This window comes from Polypterus senegalus, chromosome 1 (assembly GCF_016835505.1).
Source record: "Polypterus senegalus isolate Bchr_013 chromosome 1, ASM1683550v1, whole genome shotgun sequence".
Taxonomy (NCBI): domain Eukaryota; kingdom Metazoa; phylum Chordata; class Cladistia; order Polypteriformes; family Polypteridae; genus Polypterus; species Polypterus senegalus.
This window is the reverse complement of record NC_053154.1, coordinates 100802050-100826086: the sequence shown is the minus strand read 5'-3', so window position 1 is coordinate 100826086 and position 24037 is coordinate 100802050. Positions and strand designations below refer to the sequence as shown.

Sequence of the window (24037 nt, the reverse complement as noted above, 5' to 3'; positions counted from 1 at the left end):
AGAAAACCAAAGCCTCAAGGGCACAGCTTCCTCAAAAAACGCAAACCTGTGGCAGAGACATGTGAATGGTAGGTTTTTAATTTCTTATGAACTTGTGTCAAAAAGGTAGGAGAAGCTAGCTGGCCAACAGATCAAGTAGCCTTTTAAAAGACAGCTCTGTAGATGTGATAATCTTAACAATAAGGACAAAAAATGAAATCTTAACAATAAGGACAAAAAGGATGTCAAAAGACAAAAATACATTACTAGTTATATGAAAAACTGCTGCAAGAAGAAGCCAGGCCAAAATATAGATCAGTGGTGCACCTCTTTCACATTTATTGACAGATATTTAGAAATATAATGCCACTTGTTCTACTACAGTACATGCTGTAATATATATATATATCCAAGAAACTGTACACATTAACCAAAAGAACATAAGAAGTGTGATCAACGAAAGGAGATAAGCATTCACACCAAGCTCATTTGGTTAGCCAATACCTAGCTGTCCTAATATCTTATTCAGATGCCGTTTAAATTTTCTCAAGGTTTCCACTTGAACTAAACGACTTGGTAGATTGTTCCCAAAACTCTTTTTGTGCAGAAGTCTTAAATACACTTCCCCTTAAGTTCCAGTGATGTCCTTAAGTGATTTGCTAAAAAGATGCAAGCTGGTTTGACTCGCTGTGTCAGAAAACAGGAAAGCCCAATTTACAGTGGGTACGGAAAGTATTCAGACCCCCTTCAATTTTTCACTCTTTGTTATATTGCAGCCATTTGCTAAAATCATTTAAATTAATTTTTTTCCTCATTAATGTACACACAGCACCCCATATTGACAGACAAAAAAAGAATTTTTGAAATTGTTGCAGATTTATTAAAAAAGAAAAACTGAAATATCACATGGTCCTAAGTATTCAGACCCTTTGCTCAGTATTTAGTAGAAGCACCCTTTTGAGCTAATACAGCCATGAGTCTTCTTGGGAAAGATGCAACAAGTTTTTCACACCTGGATTTGGGGATCCTCTGCCATTCCTCCTTGCAGATCCTCTCCAGTTCTGTCAGGTTGGATGGTAAGCGTTGGTGGACAGCCATTTTTAGGTCTCTTCAGAGATGCTCAACTGGGTTTAAGTCAGGGCTCTGGCTGGGCCATTCAAGAACAGTCACAGAGTTGTTGTGAAGCCACTCCTTCGTTATTTTAGCTGTGTGCTTAGGGTCATTGTCTTGTTGGAAGGTAAACCTTGGCCCAGTCTGAGGTCCTTAGCACTCTGGAGAAGGTTTTTGTCCAGGATATCCCTGTACTTGGCCGCATTCATCTTTCCCTCGATTGCAACCAGTCGTCCTGTCCCTGCAGCTGAAAAACACCCCCACAGCATGATGCTGCCACCGCCATGCTTCACTGTGGGGACTGTATTGGACAAGTGATGAGCAGTGCCTGGTTGTTGCTTAGAATTAAGGCCAAAAAGTTCTATCTTGGTCTCATCAGACCAGAGAATCTTATTTCTCACCATCTCAGAGTCCTTCAGGTGTCTTTTAGCAAACTCCATGCGGGCTGTCATGTGTCTTGCACTGAGGAGAGGCTTCCGACAGGCCACTCTGCCATAAAGCCCTGACTAGTGGAGAGCTGCAGTGATGGTTGACTTTCTACAACTTTCTCCCATCTCCTGACTGCATCTCTGGAGCTCAGCCAAAGTGATCTTTGGGTTCTTCTTTACCTCTCTCACCAAGGCTCTTCTCCCCTGGCTTGGCCAGATGGCCAGCACTAGGAAGGGTTCTGGTCGTCCCAAACGTCTTCCATTTAAGGATTATGGAGGCCACTGTGCTCTTGGGAACCTTAAGTGCAGCAGAAATTTTTTTGTAACCTTGGCCAGATCTGTGCCTTGCCACAATTCTGTCTCTGAGCTCTTCAGGCAGTTCCTTTGACCTCATGATTCTCATTTGCTCTGACATGCATTGTGAGCTGTAAGGTCTTATATAGACAGGTGTGTGGCTTTCCTAATCAAGTCCAATCAGTATAATCAAACACAGCTGGACTCAAATGAAGGTGATCTCAAGGATGATCAGAAGAAATGGAAAGCACCTGAGTTAAATATATGAGTGTCACAGCAAAGGGTCTGAATACTTAGGACCATGTGATATTTCAGTTTTCTTTTTAATAAATCTGCAACAATTTCAAAAATTCTTTTTTTTTGTCTGTCAATATGGGGTGCTGTGTGTACATTAATGAGGAAAAAATTAATTTAAATGATTTTAGCAAATGGCTGCAATATAACAAAGAGTGAAAAATTGAAGGGGGTCTGAATACTTTCCGTACCCACTGTATGTCTATAAACAAATATGAATTAAACCTCTTACTATATTTCTCAAGTTTATACACAGATGAAACAGGTCTAACTTCAAAACTTTATTTTGTACCTTCTGTGACAATTACCCATAAAAAATTACTACAGCATCCACCTTTTACAGTATATTTATATATATATATATATATATATATATTATTTTTTCCTCCACATATGTAAATTAATTAGTGCTCATAATACTTACTAGCATCAAAGCCTTTAATAGAGTTTAACTAAGGAAGCACACTCAACTTTTATTTAACTCTTTCTTGCTGCAAGTGATTAAACTGAATTACAGAGTGTCCAGTACATCGACAATGACATCTTTAATACACACTTAGCTTAAAGAAAACCAATACATTATTTCCAAGTTAAATCAAAATTGGTCCTCACTGACTTATGAACATTTTTGTGTGAAAACATTCCAACATATGCAAAAGAAAAAAAATCTACTTTCCTAAATTAGGAAGCAAAGTTTTTCAAAAAAGTATGAATGTGTTAAAGCTCACAGGTCTCAAGAGTAGATGAAAATGAGCATCACTCATAACTATTATGCAGCAGTGAACAATTCTCAGAAGAATACGAAGTAAACAGGTTGGCTCAAGCAGGAAAGGTGTTTGAATGGGCTGGGAGCTGCTGAATCTTGGATTCAGGAATTTTCATGGATACGACAGATAAGATTTTTCATACTTCAGTTGAATCACTATTATATTTCGTTTTAAAAACAAAGTGTGGTAAATGGTAGTGGCTTAGAAAAAGTTAAACTTACTTAAACTGCAGACATTTTTTATGGTGTCATTTTTATAATAATTTGACACAAAAATATTTTTTTGACGGTGCAGAAGAATTCAGTCTTGCATCAGACCCTTAACAATTCTTTTTCCTCTTTTGGCTGCTCCCGTTTGGGGTCGCCATAACAGATCATCTTTTTCCATATCTTTCTGTCCTCTACATTTTGCTCTGTTACACCCATCACCTGCATGTCCTCTCTCACCACATCCATAAACCTTCTTTTAGGCCTTCCTCTTTTCCTCTTCCCTGGCAGCTCTATCCTTCGCATCCTTCTCCCAATATACTCAGCATCTCTCCTCTGCACATGTCCAAACCATAGCAATCTCATCTCTCTGGCTTTGTCTCTCTCTAATGTACTCATTTCTAATCCTGTCCATCCTCTGCAAATCTTAACATCTTTAACTCTTTCATCTCCAGCTGTCTCCTGACTTTTCGTTACTGCCACCATCTCCAAACCATATAACATAGCTGGTCTTACTAACGACTACACTCAACAAATGATAATAATAAAATTGTATCAGCTCTAAATTCAGCCTGGTCAAAGTTTAGTTTTTGGCATCTTCTAGAAACACCATTGTTACTTTTGTATTTTTGTCTTAAAACTCTCTTTTTTTTTTTAATGCTTACATTAACTATGTCAAGGATTGCTTCTCCGGCTTCATAACATCACAAATCCATTGCACTGCTTTAACATTAATTTTATAAATAAGGTGAAGAAGTTGAGTGTAATTATTAAAAGTAACACTGTTCACTTTTAAATTTATAAAATACAAGGGACATATTTAAGAGAACATGAGCTTTTAAGTATATAGTGCTTTGTAGATTTTTCTGGGGATTTTGTACTTTACAGTAGAGTCTCGCTTATCCGACATAAACGGGCTGGCAGAATGTCGGATAAGCGAAAATGTTGGATAATGGCAGGTGTTAAGAAAAAGCCTATTAAACATTAAACTATGTTATAATTTTACAAATTATGAACCTAATAATCATGTTTTACAACAAAACAACAGAATAAATTAACTGAAAAAATGAACCTAGTTACAGAATTGTCTGGAGTTAAATACAGTATGTACTGTACTTAAAAAGTTCAGTCCTGTGATGATTTAAAGACATTTCTGATCGTAGTCTGCTTTCCTGACGAGTGCCGTTTCTTCACTGTCAAGTGTCGCCATCTTTGCAGCATCATTATGTTGATTCCTGTAGCTTCTTCTTGTTGCTCAATGTAATTGCAGTTTCTAGAGCCTTAACTCCGTCACTCATATAGTCAACATCCGTACGAGTGTATACTGTTTACTACAGCATTGTGACTTCGTGTGTGTTTGTGCTGTGACGTCGGGGGGAAAGTAATACTGTGCCCTGCACATTTATAATGTTCCTTGTTCCTTGTATCATCCATTGATGGCAGGCGCTTATAGCATGTCCGCAATCTTTTCGGATTGGCCTCTATGGCGAAATCCTACAGCGCTGGGAGACTGCGATTGCTTTGGGACACTCTTCCGCGTGTTATCCCATTGGGTGGAATCCCACAAGAGTTTAGAAACTCACTCACACCAGCCATGATTCTTTTAAAAGGTAAGTGCAGGTTAATTTGCTTTATTTATTTTTATTTTATATTATATATTAATCATTTTTATATGAATAGTTTTTGGTTGTGGAATAAATCATCTGAGTTTCCATTATTTCTTATGGGGAAATTCGCATTGATATACTGTACGAGAGCTTTGGGCTGCGAGCACATTTCCAGAACGAATTATGCTCGCAAACCGAGGTTCCACTGTAATTAGCTGCGGTAGAGTCTGGAGAAACAAAAAATAGACTACGCTCACGCTCGCAACTTGCAGTTCTTGTTACCGATTGATGTATTTTTTTTTTTTTTGCGGTGGGACGTCGGATAATATGGAATGTTGGATAAGTGAGACTCTACTGCATTTCACACTCAGTGCACTACTCTGAAGGTAGGGTTCTTAGACTTTTCACTCAATTTAAACAAACAATTGGCTCTGAGAGTTCTCAAACGTTGTTTACTCATTTCATTTGTTGGCTGTGATTTCATACTGTATATATTCATTCACACGGCTTAATCTCCTTAAATGTCTGCTTGGCATTTTTGTAGCATTTAATGCCAAAACAAATCATGTCTACAGTGATCCCTCGCTATATCGCGCTTCAACTTTCGCGGCTTCACTCCATCGCGGATTTTAAATGTAAGCATATCTAAATATATATCACAGATTTTTTGCTGGTTCGCGGATTTCTGGACAATGGGTCTTTTAATTTAAAGTACATGCCTCCTCAGTTTGTTTGCCCAGTTGATTTCATACAAGGGACACTATTGGCGGATGGCTTAGAAGCTACCCAATCAGAGCATGTATTAAGTATTAAATAAAACTCCTCAATGATATATAATGTGCCTCCCGATCGGTGCTTGATTGTTTGCCTTTCTTGGTCTCTCTCACGCTATCTGACATTCTCTGCGCCTGATGGAGGGGGTGTGAGCAGAGGGGCTGTTTGCACAGAGGCTGTTTGTCTAGAAGATACGGACGCTCCTGTAAAAAATGCTGAAAGACTATCTTCACATTGCTCCCTTCTTTGCGGCTGCTTTATCGCGGTGCGCATACTTAAAAGCCCAACAGCACGTATTGATTTTTTGATTGTTTGCTTTTCTGTCACGCTTCTCTCTCTCTGACATTCTCTGCTCCTGACTGCGCTCCTTTGAAGAGAAGATATGTTTGCATTCTTTTAATTGTAAGAAAGAACTGTCATCTCTGTCTTGTCATGGAGCACAGTTTAAACTTTTGACTAAAGGGTGTTATTTCATGTCTAGAGGGCTCTAATAATGTTAACAGTGTGGGAGAGTTTATAAGGGCTTAAAATATATAAAAATAACCATACAAACATATGGTTTCTACTTCGCAGATTTTACCTATCGCAGGGGGTTCTGGAACGCAATCCCCGCGATCGAGGAGGGATTACTGTACTGTATTTGTGCTTTTGTACTGGTCTGTTCTCATACTCATAAATATATGCAATGCAGCAGTTAGACTATACTGGCTGTTAATGACACAGACTAGATGGAGAGGTGGGATGCATTTTTGACTGCTGTCACTTTATTGCTGACCAAAGAGCATGCAAGTTGCAGTGATCAAAGCTTCAGCCACCTGAAGTGACTGAGAAATAATATAATGTGACCAGTCAAAGAGGCCTTGCTGCAAAAAACAACAACAAAAATAATCAGCAAACAGTAGCAGTGCAGATTGTTTCAGAGGTACAGACACTGCTAAAATAACTCCCTGAAGTGGGGATTGACCACTGCTGTACTACATTAGAGCAGAGCAGGAATGAGGTAAGCAAATCAACGTGTTATGTTATTTAGTGTGTAACTCATTAGGCTAATAGACACTACTTTAAACATAAATGTTTCTAGGGAGCTCATAGTATAAGCCTTTAACAGCTTGAAGGTAGGTGGTTTTAGAAAGGGAACTTCCTTCACAAAAGCCTTCCGCATTTTTGTCCAAGTGCACCATTAAGTCAATCCTGGGGATTTCAACTTGCTGTTTTTAACAGTTCAGCAGCTGCTGAATTTCTTTTCCATCAATTAATTTTTTTGAAGACACACATGCTGCACTCAAGTGCTTCCCTGAGTTATTCAAAGGGCTTAGTCTGCTACTCCATAGGAAGAAAATGTATTTCACAGTCTTGTGGAAGCAGCACTTCTGAATTTTTTATTTAGTTGAACATGAACCAATCTGTGTAACTCAGAATTATATTCTACTGGTAAATAATTTACATCTTCTCAAACACATTCAAGATACCTGTAGCTTACACCTTTCTTACTGGTATTGAAAACATGGCATATTTATTATCGTCCTTATTTTCTTTCCATTTTTCCTCATAAGGTTTATGTTAGTAACATACTGATTAGGGCTGACTAGCCCTGCCTGTCTCCTAATGTTTCCTCCAGCCCTACAAGAGGACCATCCAGACACTTCCAGGATAGTAAGAAATGCATAAACCCTCCAGTGTATCACCTTGGGTTTCCATCAGTTGACTAAGTCGTATGCACCTCTGGAGGAAGGCATCTGTAGACATCTTAGCTACATGCCCAAACCACCAAAAGTGCTCCTTTTCCTATCTGGAGAAACAGTGATTCTACTCCATGGTCCAAACAGTACGTTCTTGTGTGAATTTACAATCGTCTCACCTATAATGTCTGGTTATAAATGCTTTTGATTAAACAATTTGCTATATGTAACCCTAAGAGGAGGACCAAGGCAAAGAACTATTTGATGCTCATTAATGTTCTAAATAAACTTATGTGTACCTTTCTTGAAAAAAAATACTGGGAGTTACTTCTGGAGTTAGGGCTGGAAAAATGGCTCACTGGTGAATGCCTGGTGGTTCAAGGGAAACTTGTCCACACCTTTGCTTTAGACTGAGGGGAGTTACGGTCCTTTAATGTAAAGCATGAACTTCTCTTTCCTTCTATTTTAGAATTTACAAAAATATAAAAAAACAGATGGTCTGTAAGGAAAAAAACCAAAGTGACAACTAGGCACTGGCACTTTGGAATAATTTCATTAATTCAATATACTATAGTAAACCAAGGATGGAAACCAAAAAAGCACTTATTTTATGGAATACACAGATATTATTTGATTTTTCTTACATACTTGGAGTACTCCCAAAATCACTTTTCAAACACCAGTTTCTAATATGCATTGGTGTTAGAGAAGAAATAAATATATATTGTAGAGAGGATTCATCGTACAGTGGAAAAAAGCTTAACATTTTTTGACAGTAGAAGTAAAGTAAAATAAAAGTTTAGCCATAGTCTAAAATACCAATGCAAATAATTAAACATGCTAGTTATAATTTAATTAAAAAGAACAAACAAATAGATTCATGTTGTCTTTTTCTACTCATACTATATATATGGTATATATATTTTTTCTACTCATACTATATATACACATTCTTCACGTCGTCATCTGTCTTGAACAGACGAACACCCATATGTTTTTTTTTTTAGCGGTCCAAAAAGGTGGAAATCACGGTGCAAATCTGGCGAATAAGGAGGATGTGGCAATACCTCAAACTTCAGTTTCTTCAGACAAGCCTTGTTGTTCTTAGCAGTGTGCGGGTGGCCCTTGTCTTGCAGCAAAAGGATTCCTTAAAACAGCAGTCCCCACTGCTTGGATCGAATAGCAGGCTTCACATTGGTCTCCAGCAAGTCACAATAACTTGCACTAGTGACTGTAGTATCCCTCGGCATGTAGTGTTTGACAGTAACTCGGGTGCACGAGTGGTTGAGAGGACAAGACAAAACCTTTTATTTTGCTGTAATCCAGGCACTTCCAGGCAGGTGGCGCAAGTGCATTGAGAAGGGTGGAGACTACATTGAGAAATGACATTGTCAGTTTTGTTAAGGTTTGTTCAATTTTTTTTTTATAAATCCCATTTTCTAACTTTAGCTTGTACACGTACACACACACACCTATCTATATATATAAAATTCTTTTCGCGTTTGAAACGGAAATTACGCATGACCATGCAAAACGGAAATTACATATGACCTCTAAAGAACATATTATAATACAGCAACTAATCATTTCGTTTGTGGACGCCATTTTTATATCGTCTTTATGAATTATTATTTGTGTGAGAGTTACTTTACTGATATTGAAAAGAGGTAAACACAAACACGCCGATCTATCCCATAGAAGTGCACCCCGCGTTGCCCTCTCTTAGCCCTCCTCTCTGGACTCCAGTGCTGGGCCGTTTGCCGGCAGGCGCATTCTTACAGAGTTTTATTTATTCGTCCACGTGACTGTTACGGAAACTGCCACATTATAACTTTTTTTTTTAATTGGCAGTACTTGATAGTAGAAGAGATGAGGAAAACAGCTTTGCGTCTTTCTACTTTTTAACTGCGCCGAGCTGTAAACAATGTGAAGATGACATCTCCTTCAGTGGCGAGGGGTCGGGAGAACAAAGTGGACACTCGGAGGCGCGGAATGTCGGGCTGCTCTGCTGGGTCGAGAGCTTTGCAGTTTCGGCCGGTGTCCTCTCTTCTCGCACTGTTTGTGACACTTCAAGTGCCCTGTCGGCTCCTGAGAGAGTGGAAATCACTGCGAATGAGTGTGATCGGAACCATCAAAGCAAAACTCTCTTTGTAAATTGCGCTTCACGACTACTTACTACTTAAGGTGAGTTCAGGGCACTAAAACCCCGCAACATTCAAGGTTGCTTTTGTGATAAATTCTTTTAAGAAGATGGAGGGTTTACATCTAAGAAGATGTACCGACCTTTTCATGTTAAGTTTTGGACTTGGGAATTGCTTGGACCTTCTGCACATTAAGCACAAAAGGGTAGCGTCCACATTTCTCAGAATAATTTTTCCCTTAAACCACAGGCACGTAGTGCAAGGTTGTCAGGCAGAAATTTCCAGGATCACATAGAAAATGTAATTTCTATACCACAGTGGTCGTGTAGCGCCTTTCGCAAGGGATCAGCTACCGAGAGATGATCCAAATACATTTAAGCTGCTGTTAGTGCTACTTACCTGTTGTGTTACAGCGGTTTTAAAATGTACTTTACCCGAAAGCACTCCAGTACTGCTCAATGTATCTTTACTTCTTACATGTTAATGTTTTACTGTTAAAATACTACATTTTATTTTTTCCCCCTTACTGTTAAAATACTACATTTTATTTTTCCCCCCTATATATATATATATATAGTATACTAGCAAAATACCCACGCTTCGCAGCGGAGAAGTAGTGTGTTAAAGAAGTAATGAAAAAGAAAAGGAAACATCTTGAAAATAACGTAACATGATCATCAATGTAATTGTTTTGTCACTGTTATGAGTGTTGCTGTCATATATATATATATATATATATATATATATACATATATATATATATACACACACATATACATATATACATACATACACACACACATTATATATACAGTATATATATCTATATCTATATCCAATATCTATATATTTATTAATATATATCTATATACACATACATACTGTACATACATACACACACACAATATATATATATATATATATCTATATCTATCTATGTATTTGTATATCTATATATCTATATATATATTATATCCATACATCTATATATATATATAGCAAAATACCCGCGCTTCGCAGCGGCAAAGTACTGCCTTAAAAGTTTTATTAAGAAGAAAATTAAACCTTTTAAACTGAGGGAAAATATACCAATAATTATTTGTTAAGGATCTCTTTGTATACCACATTGTGAGTTCGGACCTCCGGTTGTAATATGACCAAGCTGTGCACTGAGCTTACTCTTGAGCATGCAACGTACAGTTGGCCATGTGAACAGTAATCTTGTTTCAAATCTCACAGCTTGGATTGCTGCTATCATAATCGGTTTGAGTTTCATGGTTTGTTTCAATTACGAGTAGTAATAGTAATACGACAGTATTTGTAGGACTTGTCTTGAAGTGACATTCGTCATCTGTCAAGCGTTGTAAGTATACAACCGGTTTCATCGATAAAATCACATCCAGCTTTTGAGAGTTTAAACATTCATAAACATCAAAGTGTTCACTACTGAAATCGTCACCTGTGAATCTAAGATGTTTAAGAGGCATTGGCGGTTGTCCAACGGTGTAAAATATTTGGCCATTTTGGTACACTTGAAAGCGACAACCGAACAATTCAACGGCAGCCATCAACTCACATGCAGATGCATAGGTGAAGGGCTTAAGCATTTCACTCTTATAGTGCTCCTGTGTAGAATAATTATCTCCTGTACCGTCATCAGTCCACACCTTGAACCCGTCCCAGTCATTCAATACATAAGACACAATGTTTCTCCAGATATCAAGAGTGAGCCTGATATGGCCGTGCAATATGTAACAAAGAGAATGGAAAAGATAGGTGCCATCTCCAGGCATGGAAACCACTCAGTAAGTGACAGTTCTTTGATCGATGGTGATCACCTCGATAGACATGTTAATGCGGGTACGGTTGGAATGATAAAGGAAATGGGTACCTGAACAATGTAAAGTAAGTCTAAAATACCTACACAATAACTTTAATCGTAATAAATGAACAATAAAACAGCGGAGAAGCCGTGGATTAAATAAAAAGGCTGTAGTTATCAGCAGGGAGACATGAATCCCGTGGCGAAGCAAGGAAGGGAATGTAGAGACTGGAGCGACGGACGGCCTTATATAGGCAGGCAGCCAACAACGTGGGAGGCGTTGGGATGGGGGACCCAATGCCGCCTCACACGTGACTGAGCTGCAGGCTATGGACGTATATATGTACATAAGTAGGATTCAGTTAGCGTTGGGAACGCGCATACCAAATTTCTTGAAAATGGGCCCATAAGTAACAAAGACTGTTGAAAAGTTAAAAATGGCCGCCGACAGTGGCATCATACCAACGAAATAAGTACCAAATTTCAGCCTTCTACCTACACGAGAATTTGTAGAATTAGTGACATTGGAAAGTTCAATATGGCGGCTGACAGTGGCGTCATACCACCGAAATAAGTACATACATTGGTTTTGGTTAGCGCAGGGAAGCCGCCTACCAAATTTCGTGAAGATGGGGCCATAAATAAGAAAGTTCAACATGGCGGACGTTGTTGACTGTTATGACCGTTACCCATAGAATTTCAAAATGAAACCTGCTTAACTTTTGTAAGTAAGCTGTAAGGAATGAGCATGCCCAATTTCAGCCTTCTACCTACACGGGAAGTTGGAGAATTAGTGACGTTGGAAAGTTCAATATGGCGGCTGACAGTGGCATCATACCACCGAAATAAGTATGTACATTGGTTTCAGTTAGCGCAGGGAAGACGCCTACCAAATTTCGTGAAGATGGGGTCATGAATAAGAAAGTTCAACATGGCGGACGTTGTTGACCGTTATGACCATTATGCGTAGAATTTTGAAATGAGACCTGTTTAACTTTTGTAAGTATGCTGTAAGGAATAAGCCTGCCAAATTTCAGCCTTCTACCTACACGGGATGTTGGAGAATTAGTGACGTTTAGAAAATTCAATATGGCGGCCAACAGTGGCGTCATACCACCGAAATAAGTACGTGCATCGGTTTTGGTTAGCGCAGGGAAGCCACCTATCAAATTTCGTGAAGATTGGGTCAGCCTTCTACCTACACGGGAAGTTGGAAAATTAGTGACGTTGGAAAGTTCAATATGGCGGCCGACAGTGGCGTCATACAATCGAAATAAGTACGTACATCGGTTTCGGTTAGCGCAGGGAAGCCACCTACCAAATTTCGTGAAGATGGGGCCATAAATAAGAAAGTTCAACATGGCAGACGTTGTCGACCGTTATCGACCGTTACGTGTAGAATTTCGAAATGAAACCTGCTTAACGTTTGTAAGTAAGCTGTAAGGAATAAGCCTGCCAAATTTCAGCCTTCTACCTACACGGGAAGTTGGAGAATTAGTGATGAGTGATGAGTGAGTGAGTGAGTGAGTGAGTGAGTCAGTCAGTCAGTGAGGGCTTTGCCTTTAATTAGTATAGATAAATATAGCATACAGACATGGCCGAGAAGTTTAACTGTTGTTCAGACATTTTAATGGATACAATGTGTCACCTAAGTGACTTTGACCATAGTATTGTTGGTGCCAGATGTGGAAGTTTCACTGCAAGTGTTCATACTAACCAGCTTCTGCTTTAAACTGGACTCCATCCTCCAGCTGTTATTTCCAACTTTCAAGCTTTTGTTTAAATCCAGAAATTAAATAAATACTAGTACACTTCAAATTAAAAATAAGAAGAAAAAAGACATGCTAATTAAATACTTATATCAATTAAAACCAAGTCTAACCAACCGATTTATCAAACTTGTTGGAATGAAAATGTGAAACCACACTGGAAACCCAGGACTGACCTCAGGTGTTAAGCTCAGATCTAAAGCGGATGCCGTGTTTTTGTTCCAAATTGCCACTAATGGAATATACCTGTATAGCAGGGGTGGGCAAAGTCATTCCTGGAGGGCCGCAGTGGCCGTGGGTTTTTGTTCCAACCCAGTTGCTTAATTAGAAAAAAATCCTTGCCAATAATTACATTTCATGGCTTGTTAGTGCTTTAACTCTGCTATGTCAAGTCATTCTCATATCCTAGATTTTTTTTTCCATTCTAAGGATATCATCCAAATACTTTGAAGTGTAAAACAGATGGCTAATTCTCAATCCTTCACCATTTTCTCTTCTCTTTCCTTCCAAGTATTTAATTAAACCAAATAGTGCACGATAAATACACACAGGTGTAAAGGGTAACAAGCAAAATGGATAACTGCTGGTTTCTTTTGTCATTTGCATCTTATTGTTAATAAGGAGCAATTAAAAACCGAGAATGCAGCTGTTTAAGACTTAAATAAGCAATAAGGGTTCAAATTCTTAATGAGGGAGATAACTAAAATGAAGCAGAAGTGTTTCTAGAGCAATAAGTGCTTCTTATTAAGCAATTGGGTTGGAACAAAAACCTGCAGCCACTGCAGCCCTCCAGGAATGACTTTGCCAGTCCCTGCTGTATAGCATTACTTTTGTCACTTTCTTTTTCAGATTCCGTAGCCTTAATTGTTTTTTTTTTGCCAAAGTGATGACCAGCTGACTCAAACACCATTTGCTAGAAGGGCAACACTTTTCTCTGACCAGTTTCCTAACTAGAAGCTCAACTCTTGTTGTTAATATAAAATGTTATTACATCTATGCTGTCATTCTGTTACACCAGACTTTACTAAATATTTTGCGGCTCAGAACAGATTAATTCTCAGGTATTTACTTTTTTATTTTCAAACATTTTATGAAACCATTTTTTAAATGTATTTTATTTTTATGATGGGCAAATTGGATTAAGTCAGCCGAGCATCGTGTTAGCTTGCATATCACATCATTATTGTTCAGCTACTGATAAAGGAAAAAGGAAAAGAATAGAAGGTCCTAATCTTATTACACAGGTCAAGCAAAATTTGCATAAAATGTAGACAAAAGTAGAATGTTTCATTAGCAGCAATAATTGTTTACTATAAAAGAAGTGGCTGAAACCAAAACCAGAAATCTCTGTGACTCTCAAGGATATGATTTTGATACCTCTGGTCTTGATGATATCACATCTCAGAAAGTTTCAAACTACCTATTGTTCCACAATATATTACAGGGTCAATGCATTTCACAGCCAATCAATTTGCAGGATCTTTTTCCTTTCTGGCATGATGTTACAAAGAAAAGTAATAAAACTGGTATTTGTGCTGGCTGCGAAGCACCAAAAGCCTTTTTTCCACATGCATGGTCCAGAACACCTGTACTTCCTTTCTTGAGGCTGTCACCGACCTTCTTTGTTGTTCTTTTACTTGAAAATCTGATTTAATTTTTCTGTTTGTAGGCAATGTGTGCACTTGAGATCTCTTTGGCTGTTAAACTCCTACATACACAGGAGTCTGCTTCAATGACTTGCCACTGAACTTGTCATGGCTAGTGGCAGAGTCACAAGACAATTCACACTACATGAGTGGCATTCACGGGCAGGTGGTGTGAGTTGCCTTGACCTGCTACGAATATGTAAATGAAGGCAAAAATGAAAATCACTGGAAATGTTGTGTAGTCTGATGGAGGTTTTAGCTACAAATTAGGTATGCTTAATGAGTGCCTTTTTATATGTATAAAAATGTGAGAACTGACACCCTAAAAAGATGTTCTTAATTGATTCTTTTGGGTTCTTTTTAATTGTGAAAGGTCTTTAGAACTCACGCAATCATGTGTCAGATTAAACTACCACTCAGGATATTAACAATTGAAGTATAATTGTCTCACCTGTTACAGCATATTTTAATTACTTTTGGTCTACTTCTGTCCTTGCTAATTGTGTAGTGCTATTATAATAATTATGACAAACATAACACCTAGACCAATATTATAATTATAATAATAAACTATTATAATTACAAGGTACTTAGTAACACTAATTGGGGTAAAGCAACTCATCTCAAAACAAATCTCTTTTTGCTTTACTTTTAATATTATAGTTAGAGTCCAAATGGAAAAAAAACAAAGGATCAAGTTTACCAGAAAGCAGGAATTCAATTACCAAGCAATGCAAAATTTTTTTCTGTGCACACTGCCTTACCCAATTACTACTGCAAGTTTATAAATGTATATACAACCCTCATATTTTAAACAAATAGCCATCCTAACAAATAATAAACCTGAAAAATCTTTCACAATCCAACTTAACACAGGTAGCAGTGAAACACAGGATTTTCCAGCTACAAGATGTGGTTCTACATATTACTTACTACGCATAAAACTTAAATAAATATAAGCTGATAATAGAACAGGAAACTCTATAAATTGATTTATAAAAGAAAAATAGGCCACCTGTCTCTTGACCCAATTCCAGCCTGAATGGAAACACTACCTTGAAGTGTTTGCCTAGCCTGTAATGAATGTAAAACATTGCGTGTCACCAGCATTGTCTCCGATTCTTTCATGAAGGCAATTTATTAGATTCTAATTAAATAAGAAAAAGTTTTAAATTTACTAACAACAGGCTCCAGACAAATGTGAAACAAAATACAGATTTAACAGTTAATAAATCCATTCAACTGAAAGTACCAGAGGTTCATTTTTCAGAAAACATACTTTTTATGTTTCAGAGGTATGTTCATGGCAAAACAAAGCTGGAGTTAATTTTTATCACAGATTCTTGGCACCATCTTTTGTGTTCTCTTCTCTGTTCGCAGCCACTGGTGTGGGTGGAGTTTTTGTGTAAACAAGAGTCAGTGCAAAGGAAGTTACAGTGCAACTAGAAGTGATACAGTGGAACCTCGAGTCACAACCATAATTCATTCCAACACTCCAGTCGTAACCTGAAGTAATATCCCCCTTAGGATAGTATGTAAATACAATTAATCCGTTCCAGACCATACGAACTGTATGTAAATATATTTTCTTTAAAGATTTTTAAGCACAAAAATAGTTAATCATACCATAGAATGCACAGTGTAATAGCAAACTAGATTAAAAACATTGAATAACACTGAAACAAACACCCAGGCTCCCTTCTCAGCTGCTTGCTCGTTTGCTCTCAGCTGCACGCGAGCCTGCGCTCACTCGTTCTCTCTCTCACTCGCTTTCTCAATCTCGTGCGCTCGCTCTCGCTCTCTCTCTCGTGCTCTCTCCTGCACCGGCTTTCTCCTCCTGCTTCCTGCCTTCTCCTGCAACCTCCTGTTCTTTCCCGTTCTCTTCTTTTTCCCTTTAGTCGACTCGCACTTCTATTTATGAAGAGGCGTGGTAGTCATGGCAATCAGCAGCTCCTGGGAACAATTATGGATGCAGACCGCTTCTTACCTGTGTACTTAGGTGAGAAATGCCCACATCACGAACTCCTCAGGAACCACTTCGGCCACACACCACCATGCCCCCTCGCTAAGCCGCGAGTGCGGTGATTATTTGTTAAAACTGGTCTTTTTGAGGAGGAAGCTGGGATGAGAGGAGGTTACAGTTTTGAGGGAGAGTCCCTCTATGTGATGCATCAAGAACAATGTACAGTACAGGGAGAGACTGAACACGTGCAGAAATCATCGGCGCATACGAACCGGAAGGGAAACTGGCTTGTTCGTCAACTGAGTGTGTGGTTGTGAACAGATGCAAAAGTTTGGCAAACATTTTGGTCGTAACCCGATTTGTACGTGTTCAGAGAACTCGTGAACTGAGGTTCCACTTTGTACCATATAACAAAGTAAATCATGTGTCTAATAGCAGCTTCATGTGACACTACCTTTTAGTAAAAATGCTTTAAAAACATATCAGGATTTAGAAATAAAATTTTAGAAATGTTTATTCTGATATATTATTAGATTATTTTTTATGATCCCAGTAGTAGTTGTGGGCAACATATATGATTTATACATACATATAATGGTTTTAAGATTATCTACATTCTTTCCATTATTTCTTTGTGACATTTTAACTTATTTTTATGCATTTTTGAGGAGTAATTTTAATATTTTTTTTCCTGCCTTGAAAATAAATTTTAACCTGGACAAAAGCATACCCTGTGTGCTTAAACTGCTATGAAAGCACTTCTGCATCTGCAGCATTCATGAAGCGAGTTACAACTAATGAAGCCTCTGGAGATTGAAGGTTTTGTCATTTGTTTAAAGGGATGAAATGAAGTTAGTTGCTGGGCTCCTTTAAAATTTTGTGGAGTCCCAGAAAACTATGTTTTAGTTTTTGAAGAATTATGCTAAAAGGCAATTTTGTTCAATAGAAGTGTCATTCCCATTTACCGTTCGATATGGTGTGCCTTTGAGCTCAATGTTAGATATGTTATTATTAGAATATGTTACTCTCAAACATATTCATTTTCATTTCTAAGATGATGGCACCCGACAATGCCTATCAATAAACCCCAATGATACTTTTATTATATTGTTAATGAACATCTTGTGAGGATGATACATTTAATGACAGACGAATGAAATTACATTTAAATAAAGTAAAATGACAAAAACAGGCTGTTCAAAGAGGCTCTAAGGGATGCCCAGTGTGTGCTGAAGAAAAAGCTGAGTGAAGAAAAGGAAGCATAGAAAGTTAAAACAGAAAACAAACTTGCTCGGAATAGCATGAAAAATGTCTGGAATGGACAGCATAACTAACAGACATAAGCAATCCAGGGCTCAGGTGCTAGAAGGGAATGTGACAAAGCTAATACCCAGAACCAATGTTTAATAAAATCTTTCCTATCCACTGCCACCTTCTTCCAATGACTAATCCCCAGACACTATCCCTACTATATCAACAACCCCTATGACTTTAACAGGAAGAGCCAGTGATGAGTCCACCTCTGACCATCGGTATGAGCTGTCCATAACTGATGGCTATGTTAAGAGACAACCAAGGAGGCTACACACAGGAAAGTGTGGGGGGGAACCAGATGGAGTTTGCTCTCGAGTTCTTAAGGCCTGTGCTGACCAGCTGTGTAGTATCCTCTGTCACCTGTTCAGTCTAAGGCCCCAAAAATTGCTGCTTGTGTGAAAAACATACTGCATTATTTCTGTTCCAAAGAAGGCAAGCACTTCTTCACCTAATGACTTAAGACCAGTAGCACTTAATGTCTCACATCATGAAGACCTTTGAAAGGCTGATCCTGGAGTCCACTTGTGGTAGACCAGCTGGACCCATTGGAGTAAATGATGCAATTATCTAGCCTGCTCCATGTGGCTTATTCTCACCTGTACAAAGCTAGCAGCATTGTGAGGATTATGTATTTTGATTTCTCCAATACCATCCAGCCATCTCTGTTAAGGGGTAAGCTCAGAGATCTGCAGATGGATGAGAATATGGTTTCTTGGAGAATGGACTGTCTGGCAAACTGACGCTTGTGAGAATCATGGACTGAGTCAACAATGGAGCACAAGGAATGGTCCTGTCTCCTTTTCTCTTTACTATGTACACCTCAGACTATAAACAGAACAGCAGGTCATATTTTCATAAATTCTCAGACAATTCTGCACTTATGGGGTGTATGGATAAGAGATATGATATACAGTATAGGAATCAGTTGGAAAACTTTGTTTCTTGGTGCAGAAAGAATTGTCAATAAAACCAAGGAAGTGGTTATTGACTTTCGCTGCACCAAAGAGCCTCTATGTCAGGTACAAGTACTTGGGTGTCTAAATCAATGACAGGACGGAACTAAAGAAGAAAGGGCAGGGAGTGGTGTAGTAGTAGTGACATCCTTCACATATTCTTTATCTCTGTGATGGCCAGTGTGATTTCCAAAGCTCTGGTGTACTGGTCTGGTAACATCAGTTCAAGAGAGGCCCACCAAATCAACAAGCTGATTAAAAAGGCAGGCTCAGTTATGAAATGCAGCCTAGACCTGCCTGGTGGTAATAGCAAAGGAAAGAATTAAAGCAAAACTGAGTGCCAATATGAACAATACGCGCAACCTCTGTTTGACACACCAACATGGGGCACTTTCAGTCAATGAATTTTCAGCAGAAATGTGCCAAAAAAGTGCCAGGGACTCCTTTTTACCAACAGCAATGCACCTGCATAATGTCTCACTGTGACTGCCAAGTAAGAAGTTTTATCCTTCTTTTCTGTCGTTCCAATGCGTGATCAGATCATAGTGTGCATGTGTATTTATATATTTATTTATATATTTATTGAATGAGGTACTTTCAAAAGACAAATTTTCTCCAGGGACAAATAAAGTTCTATCAGTCTACACTGAAAGCTCTTCATTTGAATAATTTACATTTTAGATTAGATGAATGCATCAAAAAATTGTAAGTGCTATATTTGATAATGATTTAACCTTTAGTCGTCCTTTATCCACATTATCTATGACATACTTTCTCCAGCAATATCTGGGTTGGTCAATGATGGAAGGACAATCGCTCAATTCAGAAATACAGCAAAATTAAATTGTTTCTTCATATGCTTGATACAGAAAATATTTCATTCATCACAACAAAAAAGAACTGACTGCTGTTAATTCAAAATAACATGGTGAGGATTGGACAGACTTGCACATCATATTCTTAAATCTGTATATTAGCTTCCAGTTAAAATGCTAAAGGATTCACATACTATTCTCACAACTCAATATTTTATTTATCCCACTAGACTAGAAGATACAGTAAAGACATTGCAGAGTGGGAGTGAACGAAAAAGCCTCTCCCACATCTATTCACTCATCATTTCCAAGGAATTATAGCTATAGGCTATAAATAAAAATATCAGGAATCATGACACATTTATAAATCTAACAGCACATACAATAAATGTCAGTAGCTTTAAAACATACTGCAAATCAACTACTATAATTTTAGACATTAAAAACTAGCAATGACTAACACAGAGTAGTAATGAAATGGAAATGTTAATGTAATTACTAACATCAATGTATCAATGACTTCATGGTAGCTCAGATTGTCAGAATGTAGAAATTACATTAAACATCTTCGGGACCACCCAGTCTATAGATGATTCCCCTTACTCTGCTCCTGTTGCAAAATGTACTGCACTGTTTGGCTTTTCTTTACAGATTGAGGGAAACTACTTATGCTATGGGCCATTATTGAGTTTACTGACTGTCAAGACATTTTCTAGAGATGTATTCCTAGTGATAACATTTTTCCGAAGGTTAATCTGATAGATTATCCAAAACTCCTATACCAAAGGCAAACTTTATATTTAACAAATGTCAAATTGTCTTCAAACATTTATTTAAGCAACTGGCAAAAGCCCCACATGTCTCCGAAAGAAAGAAAAAAAAACAGAATCAAGTTCAGTATACTATAATATATATGTCAAGAGTGTCAATGACAGCAAGTCCACTCAGTCAATACCCACTAGAACAGACCCCCAAAGCAGCAGTGTCACAAGCTGGGCAAGAAACAATTCTATTAATGATTATTAAAAGTGGAAGGATTAGCCTATTCCAGGTTAGCAATTATCAGCCCCCTGCTGAACACAAACCTTGACAGGTTTCCCCTTCTTTCTGTAGGTACAATTTCTGACATTTAAGTGCCTTTACATTTCACTAGTCATCTAAGAAGGAACAAAATGATTTATTCAGAATTTAAAACACCTTTAAATGGGTGATCTCAGAACCTGTCTTGCTTCAGATAAAAGCTTTTCAGTTCAATTACAGTGCTAAATATGAGGGAATCAGCAGGAAATGCTCCCACTCTTGTAAATTTATTTTAAAAATACACATTTTATGGCTTCATTTTTAAAGAAATTAGTGCAATCTCTGTTTGCAGCTGCTGTTTTCCTTCTGTGGAAAAGCTGAAAAAACTCAGTATATTATTTAAAATTACTACTACACAAGCAACATTGAAAAAAGTGACATTATGTGCAAAGAAGAATAAAAAAAAAGCATTACACAAACTCCAAACTAAAAAATGAACTTTCCTCATAAACAATTTTTACCAGTGTCAACTGTCAAAGTCTTTAAATAACTTGCATAGTCAGCAGCTTTGATATAGCAGTTACCACCATGCAGCACAGTTTCAGAGAAGTAGCCTGTCATTAGAACATCTCAGCCAAATATACAAATGAATCTAAACATTGTCACATTAGGTGAAATATAACATTTAAATTCACTCTGCATGTGATAAAGTCTTCAGCACATTATTCACTACTGAGGGTGCCTGAAACAATGTCACAGATTTTGAAATATTTTGCAAATCACAAAACAAAAAAACTTTTCAAGCAGAGAATGAAAATGTTAAAAAAAGAAAAAAATGAAATACATAAAAGTTTACAGAAATACTAGAATCACTCCCAGCAGCAGAGTGCTAAAACGCCAAAACTACCGTAAGATTCTGTTGCTCATTCCTAATTCCTAAATTACAAAAGTGAAAAATCAATGTGTATTTAATTTCAAACTAAATGACATGCAGGTTCTATTATCTTGATTGTGAAAAAAGGGCACCAAAATTAAGAAATATCTAGGACAAGACAAGTTACAGTACAGACTAGCTGTTATCAAGATGCACAGAACACGGTGTAAATTTGCATTTTAGTTAAACCCAAATCATTCCATTTAATCAGTTCTGCTCTAAACAGAGGAGCAAAAAAAGATGTGGACAAATTCAAAGTGAATGAGTAAATAATAAGATAACAAATTAACATTTTCAGAGTGTGTACGTATGCTGACACAAAGCTCTACTTCAAATATACTACTGCCCTCTTTAACAAAGGGTTACTGGGGACCAATCACAGCACAGCTTTCACTAACTGCTCCTGCCCCATCCACTTCTGCCAGACTTCATCTCAAGCATCTGTAGCTCTTCTGGTTTGCTCATGCCACTTCCCTAGCACCATACACACAAGAATATATTTTGTTACTATACTGAAAGAAAATCTACTCCATGGCAATAATTATTAGTGTGACAAATTATTAATCAGTTTTACATTTAAATACACAGTGACAAACAAACAATAATAAAACACAAAATACTAATAAAAGCAGCTTGGCAGCAGCCATTGGGGCTATTTGCTCTTGCCATTGGTCAATTACAAGAATTAAATGGCACAACATGATGACTTAACTCCGTGATCAGACATAAGTTTTCCAACTCACTGATGTGGCCTTGTGTGTTATCCTTTCATTGTCCTCCGATTCTTGGTCTCTGTCTGGAAACATTTTTTCCAGGATGAGGAAGGTCATTAATCCACCTATGACCCACAAACCCAAAGTCTTGTGATCCTGTTGACTGTGGTTTTGACCTGCAAAGGAACAAAAGAAAAGGAAAATGACCAATACAATCTAGAGCAGAGATGGGAAGACTTTTTTTGGGTTTGGCCCAAATTATTAATAATGACTCATGCTTTGGTCATATAAAATCTAGATGTGACTATGAACAAGGGTAATCTAGCACGTGTTAATGACAAACATTAAAAATAATTTAATTATAAAATATTTTATTAAAAGCGACCAAGCAAAATTCCCCAGAACCAATAATAAAGTAATTTTAAAGAACAGTGATTTTGTTAGGACATTGTTTAAAATCATGAACATGAAACTTCTTGCTTCTGTATAAACTGTTAATACCATTCAAGAACCTACAGTCAGGTCTGTAAGTATTTGGACAGTGACATAATTTTCCTAATTTGGCTCTGTACGTCACCACGATGGACTTGAAATAAAGCATCATGATATAATTGACGTGTAAACTTTGAGCTTTAATTTAAGGGTTTTATCAAAAAAAAAATATATAAAAAAGATTGGCATGATTTTATTCAAAAATGTACTAAAAAAGTCATTTTTTCCCCCCTTGTACTAAGATTTTGTTGGTCATATGTGACTAAAAATAAAAGCAAGGCACTCATAAAAGAATTAATTTAATTCAATTAAAATGCATAGATTCGTTAGAATGAAATTTCTAACCAGCTTAACTGTGGAAAGAAAATGACATATATATCAGATATATTATATAAAATTTGTTTAAAGTTTGTAGGACAGTGGTTATAATTGGAGAAACTTTCAAATCGTTAGAGTTTTTTTTTTGAATCATTTAAGGAATCTATGCACTTTAATTGAATTAAATTAATGCAGTATGGTTTCATTCCAATAAAGAGCTACACAGAATAGATGTTTGCTCTGAGGATGTTGATAGAAAAGTTTAGAGAAGGCCGGAAGGAGTTGCATTGCGTCTTTGTGGACCTGAAGAAAGCTTATGACAGGGTGCCTCGAGAGGAGCTGTGGTATTGTATAAGGAAGTCGGGAGTGTCAAAGAAGTATGTAAGAGTTGTACAGGATATGTACGAGGGAAGTGTGACAGTGGTGAGGTCTGCGGTAGGAGCGACGGATGCATTCAGCGTGGAGGTGGGATTACATCAGGGATCAGCTCTGAGCTCTTTCTTATTTGCAATGGTGATGGACAGGTTGACAGATGAGATTAGACAGGAGTCCCTGTGGACTATGATGTTTGCTGATGACATTGTGAGCTGTAGCGATAGTATGGAGCAGGTTGAGGAGACCCTGGAGAGGTGGAGATATGCTCTAGAGAGGAGAGGAATGAAGGTCAGTAAGAACAAGACAGAATACATGTGTGTGAATGAGAGGGAGGTCAGTGGAATGGTGAGGATACAGGGAGTAGAGTTGGCGAAGGTGGATGAGTTTAAATACTTATCAACAGTACAGAGTAATGGGGATTGTGGAAGAGAGGTGAAAAAATGAGTGCAGGCAGGGTGAAATCGGTGGAGAAGAGTGTCAGGAGTAATTTGTGACAGACGGGTATCAGCAAGAGTGAAAGGGAAGGTCTACAGGACGGTAGTGAGACCAGCTATGTTATATGGGTTGGAGACGGTGGCACTGACCAGAAAGCAGGAGACAGAGCTGGAGGAGGGAGAGTTAAAG

At 37.8% G+C, this 24037-nt stretch overlaps 1 protein-coding gene across 2 annotated transcripts in view; it reads right to left on the bottom strand.

Annotated features, from left to right (window-relative positions):
• Nucleotides 1–24037, bottom strand: part of slc39a13 (solute carrier family 39 member 13) — a 49190-nt gene that overhangs the window by 13470 nt on the left and 11683 nt on the right. For both annotated transcript variants that reach the window (XM_039754178.1, XM_039754182.1), the window contains exon 4: nt 22259–22404. In XM_039754178.1, the coding sequence (XP_039610112.1) occupies nt 22259–22404 (146 nt within the window). The remainder of the gene's footprint in view (nt 1–22258; nt 22405–24037) is intronic.